The sequence below is a fragment of the Vespa crabro genome, chromosome 9, assembly GCF_910589235.1.
Source record: "Vespa crabro chromosome 9, iyVesCrab1.2, whole genome shotgun sequence".
Lineage (NCBI taxonomy): Eukaryota > Metazoa > Arthropoda > Insecta > Hymenoptera > Vespidae > Vespa > Vespa crabro.
This window is the reverse complement of record NC_060963.1, coordinates 3,131,929-3,149,610: the sequence shown is the minus strand read 5'-3', so window position 1 is coordinate 3,149,610 and position 17,682 is coordinate 3,131,929. Positions and strand designations below refer to the sequence as shown.

The 17,682-nt window shown below is 26.8% G+C and overlaps 5 protein-coding genes across 10 annotated transcripts; 3 read left to right on the top strand and 2 right to left on the bottom strand.

The window, feature by feature from the left end:
• The first annotated feature begins 50 nt into the window (after positions 1–50).
• LOC124426750 (sperm-associated antigen 6-like) lies at positions 51–8,369 on the top strand. Its single transcript, XM_046968825.1, has 10 exons — positions 51–186; positions 289–551; positions 756–966; positions 1,030–1,208; positions 1,273–1,446; positions 1,513–1,665; positions 1,747–1,896; positions 1,979–2,137; positions 6,896–7,041; positions 8,222–8,369. The coding sequence occupies exons 1-10, from the start codon at positions 162–164 to the stop codon at positions 8,367–8,369; spliced, it is 1,608 nt and encodes a 535-aa protein (XP_046824781.1). The 5' UTR covers positions 51–161.
• Positions 2,248–7,991, bottom strand: LOC124427134. 4 transcript variants are annotated; one of them, XM_046969682.1, is made up of 5 exons: positions 7,602–7,991; positions 5,196–5,865; positions 4,609–4,890; positions 3,875–3,960; positions 2,248–3,539 (listed from the first exon to the last, which is right to left on the bottom strand). In XM_046969682.1, exons 3-5 carry the CDS (start codon positions 4,819–4,821, stop codon positions 3,527–3,529), a joined length of 312 nt encoding a protein of 103 aa, XP_046825638.1. In that variant the 5' UTR covers positions 4,822–4,890; positions 5,196–5,865; positions 7,602–7,991; the 3' UTR covers positions 2,248–3,526. The 4 variants fall into 4 exon arrangements, with proteins under 4 accessions (XP_046825638.1, XP_046825641.1, XP_046825640.1 ...); XM_046969685.1 differs by having other exon boundaries at positions 4,639–4,890; XM_046969684.1 differs by having other exon boundaries at positions 2,248–3,960.
• Positions 8,370–8,657: 288 nt separating the features above from the next.
• On the top strand, positions 8,658–11,884 carry LOC124427128 (U3 small nucleolar RNA-associated protein 18 homolog). Of its 2 annotated transcripts, none has more exons than XM_046969675.1 (8): positions 8,658–8,738; positions 8,961–9,114; positions 9,303–9,524; positions 9,612–9,783; positions 9,867–10,052; positions 10,121–10,312; positions 10,396–10,564; positions 10,640–11,884. In XM_046969675.1, exons 2-8 carry the CDS (start codon positions 9,008–9,010, stop codon positions 11,101–11,103), a joined length of 1,512 nt encoding a protein of 503 aa, XP_046825631.1. In that variant the 5' UTR covers positions 8,658–8,738; positions 8,961–9,007; the 3' UTR covers positions 11,104–11,884. The 2 variants fall into 2 exon arrangements, with proteins under 2 accessions (XP_046825631.1, XP_046825630.1); XM_046969674.1 differs by having other exon boundaries at positions 8,663–8,743.
• Positions 11,885–12,229: 345 nt separating this feature from the next.
• LOC124427129 (deformed epidermal autoregulatory factor 1) lies at positions 12,230–14,625 on the bottom strand. Its single transcript, XM_046969676.1, has 4 exons — positions 14,331–14,625; positions 13,535–14,026; positions 12,994–13,455; positions 12,230–12,874 (listed from the first exon to the last, which is right to left on the bottom strand). Exons 1-4 carry the CDS (start codon positions 14,595–14,597, stop codon positions 12,674–12,676), a joined length of 1,422 nt encoding a protein of 473 aa, XP_046825632.1. The 5' UTR covers positions 14,598–14,625; the 3' UTR covers positions 12,230–12,673.
• Positions 14,626–14,667: 42 nt separating this feature from the next.
• Positions 14,668–17,223, top strand: LOC124427131. Of its 2 annotated transcripts, XM_046969680.1 has the most exons (5): positions 14,839–14,956; positions 15,099–15,323; positions 15,387–15,715; positions 15,973–16,228; positions 16,372–17,223. In XM_046969680.1, the coding sequence occupies exons 2-5, from the start codon at positions 15,296–15,298 to the stop codon at positions 16,608–16,610; spliced, it is 852 nt and encodes a 283-aa protein (XP_046825636.1). In that variant the 5' UTR covers positions 14,839–14,956; positions 15,099–15,295; the 3' UTR covers positions 16,611–17,223. The 2 variants fall into 2 exon arrangements, with proteins under 2 accessions (XP_046825635.1, XP_046825636.1); XM_046969679.1 differs by lacking the exons at positions 14,839–14,956; positions 15,099–15,323 and adding an exon at positions 14,668–14,789.
• The last annotated feature ends 459 nt before the right edge of the window (positions 17,224–17,682 follow it).

Below are 17,682 nucleotides of genomic sequence, written 5' to 3'. Positions count from 1 at the left end.
TGCTTTAAGTGTCTAATGGTATCTACCCTGCTAGTATATAGTTTTATACAAAGGGCGGTAGTTTTTCGTTTTGAAACAATTGAAAGTGCTGTATGAATTAATAAAAAAGAAAGATTTATGAGTTTAGGTCATCAAACCTTTGTCTATTTTGATATATTAATATGACAGCGCGTATTATTTTACAAGGTACATTAAATTATCTTTATCTATATTTTATACAAACTTTGTAAATATATATATATATATTATTTTACATATTAAAATTTTAAGAGATTTTTTATTTTATAGTATTTGATCAATATCAAAAGGCACGTTTGCTTTTTGCACAATCCATTTCTAATCTTGCATCAAAGCCCAATAATATTGAATGTTTGAAAGCTGCCGGTGTTATACATTTGCTTAGGCCTTTGTTATCAGATGTAGTCCCTTCTATTCAGCATATGTCTGCAATTGCATTGGGCAAACTGGCGAATCATGATATTAACTTGGCACAAGATATTATTCAAGAAGATATTTTACCTCGCTTGTTACACAATATAGAGAAACAAAATGTACGAGCTTTGTGAATGTAAGCATTTAAGCTTTAGATAGTTCAAAATTAAATTAAAAAATTAATTACAATTTTTAAAATTTCCTTAACTATTAAAAAAATTATGTTTTGTAGTACTTATATATGCAATTTTACAATTAGTATATAATATATTAGTAATTAGTATATCATACAAATATATTATCTTAAAAATAAATTGTTATAGAAATTTTATAAAAAGGCAGCATTGTTCGTATTACGTGCTATAGCAAAACATTCACCAGAAACAGCATCAATTATAGTACAAATGAATGGACTAGATGTAATGATTATATGTTTAGAAGATTTTGATTCTGGTGTTAAAGAAGCAGCTGCATGGGGACTTGGATATATAGCTAGACATAACAGAAGTTTAGCACAGGCTACTGTTGATGCGGGTAATTACAATACAGTTAAAAAATTATGAGTTCTCATATATATCATTATTATATATTATTCAGGAGCAGTACCACTCCTTGTTTTATGTTTACAAGAGCCAGAATTATGTCTTAAACAAATTAGTGTATCTGCCCTTTGTGATATAAGCAAACAGAGTAAAGATTTAGCTCACACCATTGTGGATGCTGGTGCCCTACCTTATTTATCAAAAGCATTATCTAATCCTGATGTTAAATTGAAGGTTGATTGATACAATTTATCAAAAAATCTTATAAGACTATGTTAATAAAAAATCTTTTATGCAGCGTCAAGTTCTATCAACATTAGGGAGCATAGCTAAACATGATACAAACTTAGCAGAAGCTGTTGTAGAGACAGAAGTATTCCCCAATGTTTTAGTACATATGGGTCATCCTGATGAAAATGTAGTCAGATCTGCAGCAATTCTTATTAAAGAAGTTTGCAAGCATACATCGGAAGTAAATTTTCAGTGAAGTTACTATTTCAATTAAGGATATCATTCATATTTGAATCTTATTATTTAGTTGGCTCAACTGATTATCAATATCGGGGGTATAGGTGCCTTAAATGAATTGATTAATACATCAAAGTTGACAAATAAACTACCTGCAATAATGGCACTTGGTTATATTGCTGGGCATTCCGACCAGTTTGCTGCAGCTATAATTGGATCAATGGTATAAGATATAATATAGATATAAAATATATGTTATATTATATAGTCATGTATCTTTAAGTGCACTTTGTGATCACTATAGAGTGTTATTCAATTGGCTACTATCTTAGAAAATGAAACTGATGATCATATACTTGCTGTAATTTCTTGGACATTAGGTCAAATAGGAAAACATACACCAGAGCATGCAAAATCAGTAGCTGATGCAAATGTTCTTTCAAAATTATTAGAAGTATGTAAGTTCTTAAAAAAATTATATTTATAATCACAACGGTATATCTGTTCTATTTCTTTTTTTTTTATTTGATTAACAGCTCTATATCAATCCAACGAGTTCAAACGATTTAAAAACAAAGTGTTATACATCATTAAAGCAGATATTACAAAAATGTTTGCATATTGAAGCACTAGAAGCACTTCTATTTGATGCCCCTTCAAATATTTTGAAATATGTGCTTGGACAATTTAGCAAGGTAATCTTTAAAAATAGTATATTTTTTTTATTCTGATAATATCTATAAATTATTGTTCTATACATAATATCAATAATTTTTAAGGTGTAGGTATTAAACTACATTATAAGTTATTAAATATAATATTAATAGTTTATTATTTAATCTATACATATCAGTGAAATGTATACAAATGATGCGTTATACAAAGTGATGGTATACTATTTTCCAATTAATATATAAACACAAAACAGGTGTTATTGCCTTTTATATATCTTACACGGTGTTGATAACTAACATAATTGCTTTTATCTATTTGGATATAATTACTTATGATAAAATTTAATATATAAGATGACTTGTTTTCATATACATAAGATAAAATATAATATAGGAGTGAATTGATAGATATTTATGAAACTATTCATATATAAATCTTTTGCTCTACATAAAAATTGGTCAAGCAGCTGTATAAGTGTGCTTTTATTGTAAATATTTATGCAAAATGATACTGTTTCTTTTTAATTTATAACAGAATCCTTTTCTATTTGCTAAGTACAATTAGCTCCACTTTGCATGTAACAACTGCAAAATATTAGAAATTTATAAATTATTTAATTAATTTCATATTATTTATACTTTCTCTATATTTTTTATTTTTAATTCTCATATAATAACTCAGATTAATATGTTGACATTTAATTATCTTCATACAAGATATACTTGCAAGCTATTAATAATAATTAACAGGATTTACAGATATGCTATATAGTTTTTTGTTTAATAATTTCATAATCAACAGCAAATAGAGAAATTTTTAATTACACAAACATATTTAGATTATTCTTCTCTAAGATTTTCTCTAAGTTATAGTATGGCACATTTGAAGTTCCAAAAAAGCACATTTCTCAGTCTTTCGACATTGAATGGTCATCTAAAATACAAGGACAATTTGTTATTGATTTTCTTTTTTTTTATGTGTATAACATTATGAATTTGTTAAGATTTCATGAAAAACATGTGGAATGTATTTCTTACTTAACTATGTTCTATTGCCTACTACTTTAACTATTATATTTTCTAATGGCAGTATTTGGTATAAAGAGAAATAGTATACAAAACGTACAAAAATGGAGAGACAAATATTAAATAAGCCTCAAAAGTTGTATATAGTAATGAATTGTTAACAAAAAAGACTTTGATTTGATATTTTCATGAATCTGCTTAATTTGTTATATTAAAGTATTGGTGTTTTATCATTTTCCATCATCTTGATAATGTTAAGTTCTAATTACATTAGAAATAGGTATAATTTTTTTTAGTAAAGATTCATCATAATAATAGCACAACCCAGTGTATATAATTTTTTCTCATAATACACATATATATCACTGTCATAAGTTTATTCATTCAGTAGTTCCACCTTAAAAGGATTAAGGAAAAGATTAATTTCTAGCAAACTTAATTAATTCTACTTTCTCAGATCAATAACTCAACAATAATATCTGTTATTGAAAGTAATATATTATATTCAAATTTTTATCGTATTTTATATTATTATAAATGTAAAGAATAAGACATTAAATTATCATTTAAAAGGTTCAGTATTAACTGAAATTTTATATCAAGTAAATATAAAATAATAATAAGACAAATATAAACAAACAGTCTAGCACTCAATTAAACGAATATCATAAAGCATAAATCGTAAAATTTGGAAGAAAGAATTGCATAATATATATTTTACTGCCAATTTACCAAAATTTTTGTCTTGCAACATGTTCAAATCGTATGGCAAATAAACCAAATATTCGGTTCAGAGCATGTAATCTGTCCAAGTATTTCTGAAAAAGGAAACGAATAATGTTATTCTTTCATAAAGAAAAAATTTTCGTCCTACAAAAACTACATTTAGTAGAGTGCAGATTGCATTAATAAGTAATAGGTTGCATTATTATGTGATTTCATGAATTGTTGATTAAACATTGAAAATTACGTCAATATCTTTAATTTACTTCATGCATTTAATTCTTGATTTTTTTTTTTTTTTATTTATGTTACAATATATATAAAAATGCATGAAAATTTTTTATCTTTTAGCATGATATTTCCTTTGGCAGTCCTTATTTTGGTATATTTTTATTCCTTTGAAATTAGTATACAAAAATGATAAATAAACAGAATTGATATTACATAGAACATTTTCATTGAATATACATATACTATAGTATATGTGATCAATTACAAATAAGTATAATGATTATCGATATAATATTATTCATCTGCCTGATAATGTAAGTGCTATAAAGTGAATAGAATAGAAGTGAATAAAAATGTTATAATGATGCCGAAAGATATGTGATGATAATGTTAAAAAGATATTAAATTATAAAAATATTTTGCAAAATTATTAATAAAATTAAATAAATAATTCATTCATCCGCTTCATCATTAGGTTTAATGCTAGCATAACTATTCATGTTTCTATTCACCTTTAGCATTTTTAGAAAACTGCCTATTACCAATATAGTTTTTCTATGCCTTCTGAAGATTCCAGCATAAAGCTCTTCGCGTACATCCCGTCTATCACTAACATCAGAATCAATACTTGAAACTGAAACTACCGAAGGTTTTGCAGAGACAGGTTGATGATAATTATGTGTTTCACCCGTATTGAGAATAACACAATCTGGATTGTCTTTCATGTTGATTAACAATGATATTACTGCTTATAAAGTTATACACTTTTATCACCTTCCTTGTTAAAGTATTCTCTAAAAAGTAGCACTTTTAATAAACACTCATATTCGTTTAATTATAACAAAAGCTATAATGTGGTTTTGCTATTTTCATAACAAATAACTTTGACAATTTCAATTTACAATTATTTTGTTCATATAATGATTAAATTGAAAATCTTTTTAAATGTTAATTTGTATATTATGAATTTTAACATTCAACAATAGATTAATTTTATATGCAAACAAGTTAAACAAAGATATTTCATAGATTTTATTAATAAACTACTAATATATTCTAATAATATTTTTATACTGTAATTAGCAATCATTTAACTTACAGATGCTTTGTGCATATATATATATATATATATGTATAAATATATATATGTACATACATACGCAATATATATACACGTATATGTACGTATATGTATACTTTAATAACCAACTAACAGAGATGTATCTTTTTTTTCTGATCTAAATGAACTGATTTTGTAGGATACGTTTATGTGCTTATATAGAAACTTCTGGTTAAATTCAAATGGTACGTCATTTGCTACAAGATCTAAATATCTTTCGTAAATTTGAATGACGTTACACGACTGTTGCAAATATAAGGCAATTGTCTCGTTGTCCGTGCTCTGTGTACCAATGGATTTTGGTGTTTTATAAAATATAATCTAAATATCTCTTAGGGTGATTCAGTCACTGTACTCTATCAATTAGATATATGTACATCTTAACGATCTATCCCTCGCTTGAATTTTTCTTCAACCATACACACGAAGCACTTGATCAAAATTATTATTCGTTGCTTTTTTATTTCATAATGTTGATGATGGATTTATGATAAAGTAACTATGATATAAAATGATATTCATATAATAGCAACGTTTTTATACGCTCTTATAACTTTGTATTATCTTCTCACGGTTCACTGTTCCCTCCATAAATATCCTCTAACGTTGAAGTTGTAATTTTTTTTTTTTTTTTATCAAATCTTTCTCTCTGCAAAGTCAACAAACAATATGAGATTAATGAAAAATTGCAAATAATGCAAATTACTATAGCTTGTGCGTATATAAGAAAGAAGAATTTTGTTTTCAAATATAAATAGTATTTATTTTCACAATGAAACGTAATAATAATTGTTGAACGTACATGTAATCTTTTATCATATTTTTATTTTTCTCCTTTTTTTCCTAATTTCAAACTCAATAATTATTTATTGAGCATTAAATATTTTCTTCATAATACCGCGTCATTGTCGTGATATACAAAATATGTTATCGAGATGTCTTATTTACATTTATGTTTTTTTAATTTTGATTTATGATAAACATAATGGAACACTTAACGAACTGTAATAACGATATCGTTCTGACGTACAATTTTTTCAAAAAATGATTTCTCAGAATTTTATTTTGTATTACATCAGCATCTTTACAATTTACAAAGCATAAGACTATTCGATAAAGCGATAAGATTCGTCTCGTAACCGCGTATGATATATGACTGGTAAACTTGCTAAATGTATCCCATGAATCGAGAAATAAATGTATTTTTAATAGTTTCAAACACAGTTTTCTTATTCATCCAAAAATATCCCTTATTTTTATAAAATATTTCTATATATCGTGCTCATTTCATTTAATTACTATTCATACTTTATATTCGTATTTTCTTTCTTTCCGTTACTAGTTGAAAAATTTAATTTTTTCTATTAATTCTATAAATGTTATGTATCAATTTAAAAGCATACAGTTTCGCGTTTTACGTTCACGTTTAAGATATTTTCCTGATCAGACATTCTAAAAACTTTATTTTTAGGTTCTATGCAATTAAGTGATTGTGTCTTTTCACCCACATTAACGTATATACATAACATATATAATAATAATAAATTGTGCAGCAATAAAAAATTGTTTATTTCATAATACATTCATAATTCTTTGTATTTTATATAATATATTTATTGTAATCATAAAGTGTTATGACTCAATTATAAAAAATATAATTTTTGAAATATTTATCTTAGATATTGCCACATGACGCGAGAGCAAGACGATTATTTGCTACATCAGGTGCATTGAAAAAAGTGCAAGAAATACAAGCTGAACCAGGCACAATGCTTATGGAGTACATAATGCAAATCAACTGTTGCTTCCCTGAAGAAATTATAAGGTCATTTTTCACACATATATTATATGATATATATATATATATATATATATATATATATCATCTATTTTATTAATTTATCAAACTATTTATATCTTCGTATAACAGTTATAATAATTAAGATCTTTTAAATAGAAGAAATCATTAAATCGAAGTTAAAACCAGTAAATATTATATTACTATGGAAATGTGTTATCGTTTTATATGTAATTCTATTATTACATTTTTTTATTCTCTATTTCTTTTTTGCAAAGAGTCAGTTGTGATTATATAAAAAGAAAAGAGTAATAAAAAAAAATTTTATAAAGATCTAAAGAATGTAAAAATGTCAATTGTCAAGGTCTCAAACTTATAATCAAATCAATTTACTTGATTCATACTCTCCTGTTTAATCATATTATGTCAATTTCATTTTCGTCACTAATAACTTTGTATATTATATATTTTATATGTTACAATATTCGAACAGATAAATTAAACATTTATACAGTGTGTGATAATGAATTGTAACCAAAAACACTAGTTGCTTTTTAACATAACCCTGCTAAAATTTATTTACTTACCGAATTAGATCCGAGGATTTCCTTATAACTAGCAGAAAATTGAATCCGGTTAAACTCGTTTCCACTGCCAATTCGTATAAATAACTACCTGTCTTTCTAGTTTTTTTGTGTATTTTAATTTAAGTCAGATTACTAATGTACGAATATCCGCCATATTGTCGCACAGCTGATCTTATTGAAAAAGTATAATCTGAGACTGCAGTGGATCAATAATTTTATGGCCCTCAAGTATTTTTCCTTACGATTATATTAAACAATAATTACATTTTACCAAGTATCATTTTTAAACTTTTTATTAATATTTCAATATAAATGCACCTTTTTTCTTTGATCTTTCTTTTGTACAAATGAAATGATTGACCGGGTTAACAGTCGATAAAGAAGATAGTACAAGTAAATGTATAGTATAATATTCAATAAATTTTCATAATTGATTATATTGATCATAGATTAATTTTTTCTCAATATAATTATCAAATATTAATTTTATACATTTTTATTATAAATAAATATAATAATATAGGTAATTAAAATGATAACTAACTGGTAATTATAATTCGAAAAAATTAAGGATGTAATAATGTTTATAAAAAATTACGATTTATTGTTTTTTTTTTCAGATATTATTCACCAGGATATCCAGAAACATTATTAGAAGCAGTAGAACAATATCAGCCAAAATGCCCTTCCATATTATCATTGGAACGAAAAACATTAGACTATTCTGATTCTTCCTTTTCTATTCCAACATACGAGGAACAAGGTTAAAGACAAGAAAATATTACTCATATGTGAAAACATTCATATTTAAAAAATATTTTTGGAATTTGTATTTGAAAATACTAAATCGGAAATATTTAAATATACAAAAATAATATAATAGAAAGATACAAAACATTTTTAATATTTATACAAGTGATAGAAAGTATAACATAGATGTTACTAAAAAATTCTATTACTTAAAACAAATAAATATATATTTCATACATTTACTTTTTTCTTTATTATTTTTATTCTAATAATGCAATTAAATAAACATTTGATTCACGTATTCATTAAATAAGATTTATAATCAAAGGAACATTAGAGACCTCTGTGATTACTGTGAAAATTAAATATCGACTATGTTTTTAACACGTAAGGTTAAGTACTTCAATCTCAAATTTTAAGATAATAATCAATATATATTATTATATTTTTCTATTTCTTGAAAATTTAATTATAATATTTTTATTTCTTATTAAAATATATTATATATTATGATAATTTGATACTTGTGATTAGTACGATTTGATTCTTTTTTATTAGCAGAATTACTCTGGCAATAAATATAGTAATAATAAAATATTTTTATCTTAGGAAGTGAAATGTGCATCTGTTAATTGAAGATATTAAACATTTTCAATATGAATACCAATGTTATAATAAAAGGTCATAAAAAGCGCAATCAGAAATTTGATATATTTCCAAAAAAAAGAAAAATAAATTCATATGATCCTACGGAAGAAGCTAGGTAAATCAAATTGTATTTTATTTATTAATGTGTTAATTTTTCAGCTAATGAACAATTATTTATGATTAATTTTAAATAAAAGCGTAATGATACAATTATAAACAGAAAATTTTAATAAACATTAAAAAATGTAGATTTATTTCAAATTTATTGCATATTTTTTTTACAATTATAATATTGATCTATAGGTTGGAAAAGATAGTTTTTGGAGATGCAAGTGATGTCATAAATAATTTACCAGATGAAAATTATATTGAAGAAACAAATGGAAACACGATTGCACACCCATATAATGCAGATAATGTAGAAGCTAATGAAAATATATCTTCTAAGAGTTCTGATGAAGATTCAGATGAACAGACAGAGAAAAAAAAAGTAGTCTGGGTAGATGATGATGATGCGCATTATACGTAAGTATACGAAGTATTTTTAAAATGATTCAATTACCGTTTTGTTGTTTATATATATTAATTAAATTTATTTTTAAATAAATAAAGCGTAGAAGCGGCATTAAATATTCAAAATCGCAAGTTACCCAGCAAAAGGCCAGAGAAGTTTTATACAGAATTTTTAGAGAATAAATACAAACATTTTGTAGGTACTCCAAAATGGGCAGAAATTGATAGAGTTCAAGAAAATTTTGATGATACGGATTATGAAATCCTGAAGGTATTTTAATAATTCTATTACTGAAATTAAAATAAAGTTTTTTAATATATTATGTTTAAATAAATAAATATTTTTAATTTTAGCATAGTTCTCATTTAGAAACGCCACGAATGAAGAGATTGCCAAAGGGAACTATCGATATTAAAGCCTTGAAATCAATAAATCAGCAGACATTTAACGAAGGCCCTGTAATATCAAGTTTGGAATTCCATCCAACCTCTACATTAGCTCTTGTTGCTGGTTCATCCGGTATTTTATCTCTTTTTCAGGTTAGTAAAAATATTTTTTTTTTTTAAATTGTTGATATATATAAAAGGAAATTTTTTAATATATATAGATTGATGGTATAGAGAACAACAAATTATATAGTATGCAATATAAGAAGTTTCCAATTAGTAAAGCAAAATTTCTTAAAGAAGGAACAGAAGTTCTATCAGGATCTCAATTTTACTCATATTGCCATTCTTATAATTTGATTAGTGGAAAAACTTATAAGATACCATTACCACATGGTATTACTAATATGAAGGTTTGAAATTTTATTTAAATTATATTAATGATACTCTCTTGCATATTTCTATTTGAATAACTTTTCAAAATTATGTTATTCAGAAATATGAAGTATCACCTGATGGTCGATTGATAGCACTGTGTGGAAGAGCAGGTGAAATTTATCTATTAACAAGTTCTTCCAAAGAACTTATTGGTACTCTAAATATGAATACAAAATGTCGAACAGTTTCATTTACTCCTGACAATAAAACACTCATAACACACGGAGGTAAATAATAAACATTTTACTTATCTTCAAAGTAAAATTATATAATTCAATATTCGTTTTATTGTATGCTTGAAGATGACAATGAAATGTATATTTGGGACATAAAAAGTCGAACATGTATACATCGTGCAGTGGATGATGGATGCTTGTCTTGTTCAGTTACTGCAATATCTCCGAACGGTCAATTTTTAGCTACTGGTAGTAGGGAAGGAGTAGTTAATTTGTATGACATAAATACAGTACTAAAAGAAAAAATTCCAGCACCACTTAAAACGATTTTCAATCTTGTTACTTCTATTACTGGATTGAAATTTAATCCTACATCAGAGATATTAGCCATGGCTTCCGATAAAAAGGCAAATGCTTTTAAAATGTTACATTTGCCATCGTTTAACGTATTTTCAAATTTTCCCACATTTCAAACAACAATGTCAATGCCCTCTGCTATTGATTTTTCTCCTAGTAGTGGTTACTTAGGTGTATCGAATAGATCACATAGAGCATTTTTATACAGATTGAAACATTATGGAAATTATTAAGCGTTTCTTTTGTAAAAATTTTCTAAATACATAATCGATATAAATTTTACAAAGATATTTAGTAAATTAAATTTTTATAAACATTCAAATCTTATCATCTATATTTTGTATTTGCTGATCCTGTACATACCATTGCTATATTTTTTTTTAGCCTAATTATAAATACATTTCCAAATATACGGTGGGTAAAAGTAAATTATTAATTTTATATGTACAAGAGTATGTACAAAATGTAATTTAAAATTAGATTTCTTTATCACTATATATAAATAATGGTACGAAATTTTTTATCGTTTTTTCTGTGAAATATAAAAAAGTAATGTGTATGAACTTTGAATATAAATATGTGTAATCAGTAAATATATATTCAAATCATATGTTTATCAATTCTATTTTCAGTACATAAAACTATATAAAGATAATAAAAAAAAATAATAGAATATAGTACTTTATTCTATACTCTGTCTATTCATAAATTTTTAAGGAAAAAAAAAAAAATTGGATAATCCTAAATACAACGTAAAGATAGTGTTATAGCTATTCACAATACGTTGTTTGTAAAAAACAGATGTGCACATTAAGTTCTTTTTTCAGGGGGAAAAAAAAAAACATTGTTTAAGTTACAAAAGTTATCTTGTTTGTAGAAATCTCTAGAATACTATAAGCTGTTGTACATGTTTACCAATAATCAGGATAAAGAAAATGATGGGTTTATATCAGACTTAAAAAAATAACTTAATCATTATTGCCTCATTAAATCATACTTAAATTATATTCAAAATAAATGGTGTATTTGTTTGTACAATGCCAATCAATTTAGATTAAAACAATATAGAAAATGAATAATGAAATGTGATATACTTGATATTTGTACTAAAATTCTATAAGAAAATATCACTTTCATAAAAAAGCTTATAATAAAAAAAAATTTTTATTCCTATAAAACTATATTATAAACAAAAGGTATGATGACACTATATTGGGTTGCTCAGCAAAATTATAAATGATTTTTAATACAATTATTTAAATTTCTCTCTATTAATATTTGCGAAAACTAAAAATTATTACTTTACAAATCAATATGAAATATCTGAATAACCCAATACTCAAATAATCTTACAGAAGCTTATAGATTACCTCTCCTTTGGTCATTTTTCATTTTAACGTTCTTTCCAAATATACATTTTGAAGAATGTAATATGATACTTATTATAGTAACTAACATATATACAACGAACTTTCCTTTTTGAAGGGATCAAGTTTCCCACACATAACATGTACTATCATTTATACAGATATTCATTATGTTAATGCATGAGTGTGGTCATCAAAAACAACTTGCTTTTATACACGTTCATTGATAGTCTTTAAATAGTAGACTATAACTTATGTAAAAAATAGCTACTATAATATATACAAAATTTTTTAGGCTACTATTAGCCAGGAATCTTCAATCTTCATCTCTTTAATCTTTATCTCAAGTCTTCATCTCTTTTTTTAATTGTGAAGTTTCTATAGTAGACTGTTCTCTTTCTATATTCCTTTGGTGAATGGGTGTAAGAAACACTAGCTATTGGTCCCCTGTAGTTGTGGCAAGAGCACTAGTATCTGTACTACTGCTTTCTACTATAAGCATAACAGTTTCAGCGGCACCTCGCACACATTCTACTTGATGACCAGCCCAGTCTTTACGTTGACAAAATGTAGAACAGTATGGTGTACGTCTGCATAAAGAACACTCAGCAAATGCTTCTCGATTGCAATTGGCACACTAAAAACAGAGTTTTTATTAAAAAAAAAAAAAGAAAAGAAAAAAAAATAAATAAACATACATGCGAGCAAAAATATTTTATATGCAATACAAAAAAGCACAAACACACTTAACGTTACTTTTTTATTATGTGTATCAGATGCAGGCTGTAGACCAACAGTTTCAATAACATCTCCTCTGCCACCCAATTGTGCAACTAATGCTTGTTCTCTTCTTTGTTGTCTATTGATTTCTTTTGCTTCATCTACTGTACGTTTAAATTCATAAGCCAACTTTAACATTTTATTAGATATTTCATCCAATTTTTTAAAAATATCTTCACTCTGTCCATTCTCTGTTTGATGCACGCCCTGCACTACAGAATCCTGATCTTGAGATTGTTGTACAACTAAACCATCTGTAGATACAAATTGTGGCCAAACTTCTTTGTCAGGAACAACTACTTCATTGTCACTTTCATCATTGTTACTACCATCCCTCGAATTTTCACTTTTATGTTTTCGAGATGGAGTTTCACCGTCAGAAGTATCCCTGGCTCTTCTTCTACGTTTATATGGTGTAAATAATCGTACAGGTCCTGTCTGTAACCATAAATGATTAATATTGCACTTACAAATCAGATATTAATAGGATAACTAAAAAATAATTTAAATTACTCACTGCACTGTCATCATCACAACAGGCAGCACAGGTGCATGATGTCGCATGCGGCTTTAAAATTTGTTCATCTATAAGTGTTTGTAAACTTCTACCACCAAATCTGATGCTTCTTTTCCAATCTTTACTCGATGCTCTTCCACAAAAGGCTTCAAATTCACTTGGTGTATACCAGTCTGGCCCTAATTTAATGCATCGCCCTCTACCACCTGATCCAAATCTACTTTTATGCAATTCTGCATTTGTATTTTTACATCTAACAGGCAAAACTGCCAAATTGGCAGATTCTGACCAACTGCATATTGGTTGCGAATTAGCTGCAGATACATGTATTTGCTCGGATTCTGCCTCATCCGTACTATTTTGAATAACTATATGAGTTGCCTTCAATTCTCCATTCCATCTTAGAGGATCTGCATCTTTGTCATGACGTGGTTCACAGATGAAACCATTATCAACGCATAACATTTGTTTGAATTGTCCAGAACCTGGAAGCTACAAAAGAAGAACTTTATTTACAATTTATTATTGTTAAAATAACGTAAACTGATTAATTTAACGATGAAATACAATTTTATTTTTAAGCATATTTCTATTGTTCGTGTATTATACATAAATTATAAAATTCAATGACAAAAATAACATACAGAACAAAATGTATATAGTATATGTGTATCATTTACATAAGAACTTATTTAAATTTTCGAATATTTCGTCAATCGTTAATTTACGAATGACCTCAGAATCGATCGAGCATGTGATGAATATATCTTTCGTTTTTTTTTTTTTTTATATATACCTGCAATTGCTCTGAGGTGATGACGTTGAAGGTCGTCCCATTGGTAGAGTTTGCCACACCGATGATAGAACCAACAGGCAAAGAAACCGGTACACCAACTCCAGGAACACCCGGAACACCCGGTACAGAAGTGACGCTCGCCGTGACGGCCACAGGATGCGCCTCGTGTTCGGTCGTTAGGGCGGACGCTTCCTCGGTTTCGCTCGTCAACGGTTCGGACATGTCCGGTAGCACGGCGACACTTTCCGATGTTTGACTCTCCTCCATTTCGGCTGTTCTCGCCTCGCGCACGTAATGGCATCAGCGCGCACGCTCCTAATAGCGCCACACGAAACGCTTTTGTAATGCCGAGCAAGCGCTTCTCTCACTTACTCTATCGCCATTCTTACGAATTTACGTTTCTTCACAAAAGGATATGTTTTTTCTTTTTGCATACTTTTACTCGAAAGGATGATTTTGGTGAGATAAAGAATCCCTTATGCTTTTTATCTATGTTTTTTTTGAATCTTTGTAACATTTCAAAGAAAGAATAAGACGAATATGTATTATTGGATAGCGACATCTTTATTCATTTCAAGCGGCGGTAAAATCGAATTTGAAATGACAATTTAAGGTTATATCTAATTGTACGAATATAGAATTTATTTGAAAAAAGTATATATATAGATATATATATATATATATATATATATATATATATAAAGTTCGTAGATGAATTTGTCGAATAAATGAAATAATAATAATTAATTCTATTCGATAATCTTTCAGATTTTTGTCAATATAGTTTCAGAGTGGGCAAATCTTAAAGCACTTATTTTGAATGTACCATTCATTACGATGTATTATTAATACATATAAAGTAATAATAAATTATATATATGACACAGTATTTTAGTTTCAAAGAGTAAAAATGAAAAGACATTTTATTAATTATTGCGAATAAAAGAATGATTTATAAATAGATCATGAAAAGGCAATCTGTCGAAGAAAAAAGTATTATTTATATTTGTTATATCATTAGTATAAATTCTTAGTAAAGGTTACATTTTTTTATAGCATCTGCAAATAATGCAGTAAATTCGAAATTATACGAAAATGAAAGTTCGAATGAAGTATTAAATGATTCTCAACTCAAAGAACAATCGTCAATAGCGACGACACCAAAATCTTTAATTTTTATGAAGTTAGAAATGATTAAGCCAAGCATGGAAGGTGCGTCATCAATGAACCCGGAGAAAGATTTTTCGTATATCGAAGAAGATACAATGACGGAATTGCCCTTTTTAGATATTACAAACAATGAATCGATTCAAAACGTAACCAATATCGAAGAAAAGATTATTAACGGTTCAAAATTTACTTTTTCTGCAAAGCAAACAAAGGAGGTATAAATATCAAAAAATTAATTAAAAGATTATTTCACCCTCTCTCTCTCTCTCTGTCTCTCTCTCTTTCTTTTTCTTTCTCTCTCTTATATTAAACATTATCTATATTGAACGAATTTTCTTTTTAATAAAACATGTAACGACGATTCATTTAATCTATAATACATTAATTATATCGAGATTAAATGTTTATAAAGCATGTTGTATATGTATTTAAATCAAGTACTTAATTAATTTATTGTATCAATACTTCAAAGATGTCAATGAAACTTACAATTAGTTGTGACGCTACGACAACGCAAGCTGCAATTCCTTACTCTTCGTCCGTGTCAACTATGCCATCCATTGTACCAACAAAAGATATTTTACAAATATCCACTACTCCTTTATCTTCTATAGGATCTATTCCTAAAAGCGAGATTCTAACAATCACTACAGATTATAACAATCGTTCGCCTGATGTACACAGTATACTTGTAGATGTAGTCGATCAACACGATCCAACGTCGATATGTAAGTTACGTTTTTATATTAATAAAATATAGTCTAGAGCAAATTGTAAGAGAGATTCATTTATTATAAAAACAAATTAAAAATTAAACGTATTATAATTATTTATTTCTTGTTTTTTCTTTTTTTTCTTTTTTTCTATTAAGTTAATCGAGATCTACAGCTGTCGATCGAAGAAGCGTTTGATTTACCACGACGAAGTATATCATCTGTAAGAAATAATTTCGTTAATCGAGTAAGACAATCTCGTAGAATTTGGAGATTAAGAAAATATCTATGTTGTATTGCAACGACGGACGAAGAGGTTGCAATGTTTTATCTCTCCCATGTTTTAATCGATTTTCTCGTAGTTGCTTCTTCGTATTTTTCTAATCAATTCGGCTAATAGACAGATACAGTTCCAAGTTTGAGAGGGGCTCCACCTACATATTCATCGATATATGTTAGCCCAGGAACGATATTACATCAAGAATCGTTAATTGCACAAACAAATTTACACGATATCAGAAGATTTATTTTTTCACCTACGAATCAATCGTCTTTTGTAGCACCTACTCCTCCGCCAAGTTATGCTCAATCTCAGGGTATTCAACTTAGCCCATATTTTACGGAAGAAGATCTTTCCGTTTCACGTAAATATCGTTTCATTAACATGAAACTTATTAAAAATCTTATTATTTTGTAATAAATAAGAATATTTTATTTAAATCTTATTGTGATAATATGAAATTAAAAGATTCTTATGTAATTAAAATTATTTCACATTATCTTTTCATCAATTCTCTAGCAAGTGCTAATTCTTGGTCCCCAAGACCCATAGCTACTATTTGTACACGATGCTTAGCCCTTGTCATTACTCTGACAGAAGTTCGTCGATCAAATATTGTACATTTAAGTGCATTTCTTCTTTGTCTTTGTGGGTTAGTAAATGAAAACGAAAAGTGTCATTTATCCTTCAATATTTTTTAAATATTTATACATTAATTAATTTCTTAAACAAAAATAATACTTTACATAAAATCATTTTTCTTTCGTGTTACATATAAATATATATATATATATGATTTATAAAAACAACATGTATAATTTTGGATAATCTTAATATTCGTTATAGTTTTTTTTTTAGAATTAATTATTCATTATTTATCGATATTGATATTAATAATAGATGCTGGCCTTGTTGTATGATCCCATATTGGTTGAATTCTTGTAAAAATACCGATCATTATTGTCCTATTTGTCACACGTATCTTGGAACTTACACACCTTGGTAATTTAAACATATTCCTACAAAATTCTCATTGCAAATATTCTTTGCATCTTTTTTTTACTGATAAGTTTGCGCATAAACATTAAAAAATTATAAAAATATATTTATAAATAAACTACATTTAATTGAACAATGAAATATAAAGTAATTTCATAAATTATCTTGCAAATTAATATTACCACAAATA

Excerpts from the sequence above, each read along its gene's own strand:
- LOC124426750 (XM_046968825.1), top strand. The coding sequence starts at position 162 with ATGACAGCGCGTATTATTTTACAAG. Across the intron at positions 1,447-1,512 it reads TTTGCAAGCATACATCGGAA|TTGGCTCAACTGATTATCAA; the intron begins GTAAATTTTCAG and ends CTTATTATTTAG. Across the intron at positions 2,138-6,895 it reads TGCTTGGACAATTTAGCAAG|ATATTGCCACATGACGCGAG; the intron begins GTAATCTTTAAA and ends TATTTATCTTAG.
- LOC124427134 (XM_046969682.1), bottom strand. The coding sequence starts at position 4,821 with ATGAAAGACAATCCAGATTGTGTTATTCTCAATACGGGTGAAACACAT. Across the intron at positions 3,961-4,608 it reads GTTTTCTAAAAATGCTAAAG|AAATACTTGGACAGATTACA; the intron begins GTGAATAGAAAC and ends TTCCTTTTTCAG.
- LOC124427128 (XM_046969675.1), top strand. The coding sequence starts at position 9,008 with ATGAATACCAATGTTATAATAAAAGGTCATAAAAAGCGCAATCAGAAA. Across the intron at positions 9,115-9,302 it reads GATCCTACGGAAGAAGCTAG|GTTGGAAAAGATAGTTTTTG; the intron begins GTAAATCAAATT and ends ATTGATCTATAG. Across the intron at positions 10,053-10,120 it reads GTATTTTATCTCTTTTTCAG|ATTGATGGTATAGAGAACAA; the intron begins GTTAGTAAAAAT and ends TAATATATATAG.
- LOC124427129 (XM_046969676.1), bottom strand. The coding sequence starts at position 14,597 with ATGGAGGAGAGTCAAACATCGGAAAGTGTCGCCGTGCTACCGGACATG. Across the intron at positions 13,456-13,534 it reads GTTGTGATGATGACAGTGCA|ACAGGACCTGTACGATTATT; the intron begins GTGAGTAATTTA and ends TTATGGTTACAG. Across the intron at positions 12,875-12,993 it reads CTGATACACATAATAAAAAA|TGTGCCAATTGCAATCGAGA; the intron begins GTAACGTTAAGT and ends CTCTGTTTTTAG.
- LOC124427131 (XM_046969679.1), top strand. The coding sequence starts at position 14,675 with ATGCCGAGCAAGCGCTTCTCTCACTTACTCTATCGCCATTCTTACGAA. Across the intron at positions 14,790-15,386 it reads TACTCGAAAGGATGATTTTG|CATCTGCAAATAATGCAGTA; the intron begins GTGAGATAAAGA and ends ATTTTTTTATAG. Across the intron at positions 16,229-16,371 it reads ACACGATCCAACGTCGATAT|TTAATCGAGATCTACAGCTG; the intron begins GTAAGTTACGTT and ends TTTTCTATTAAG.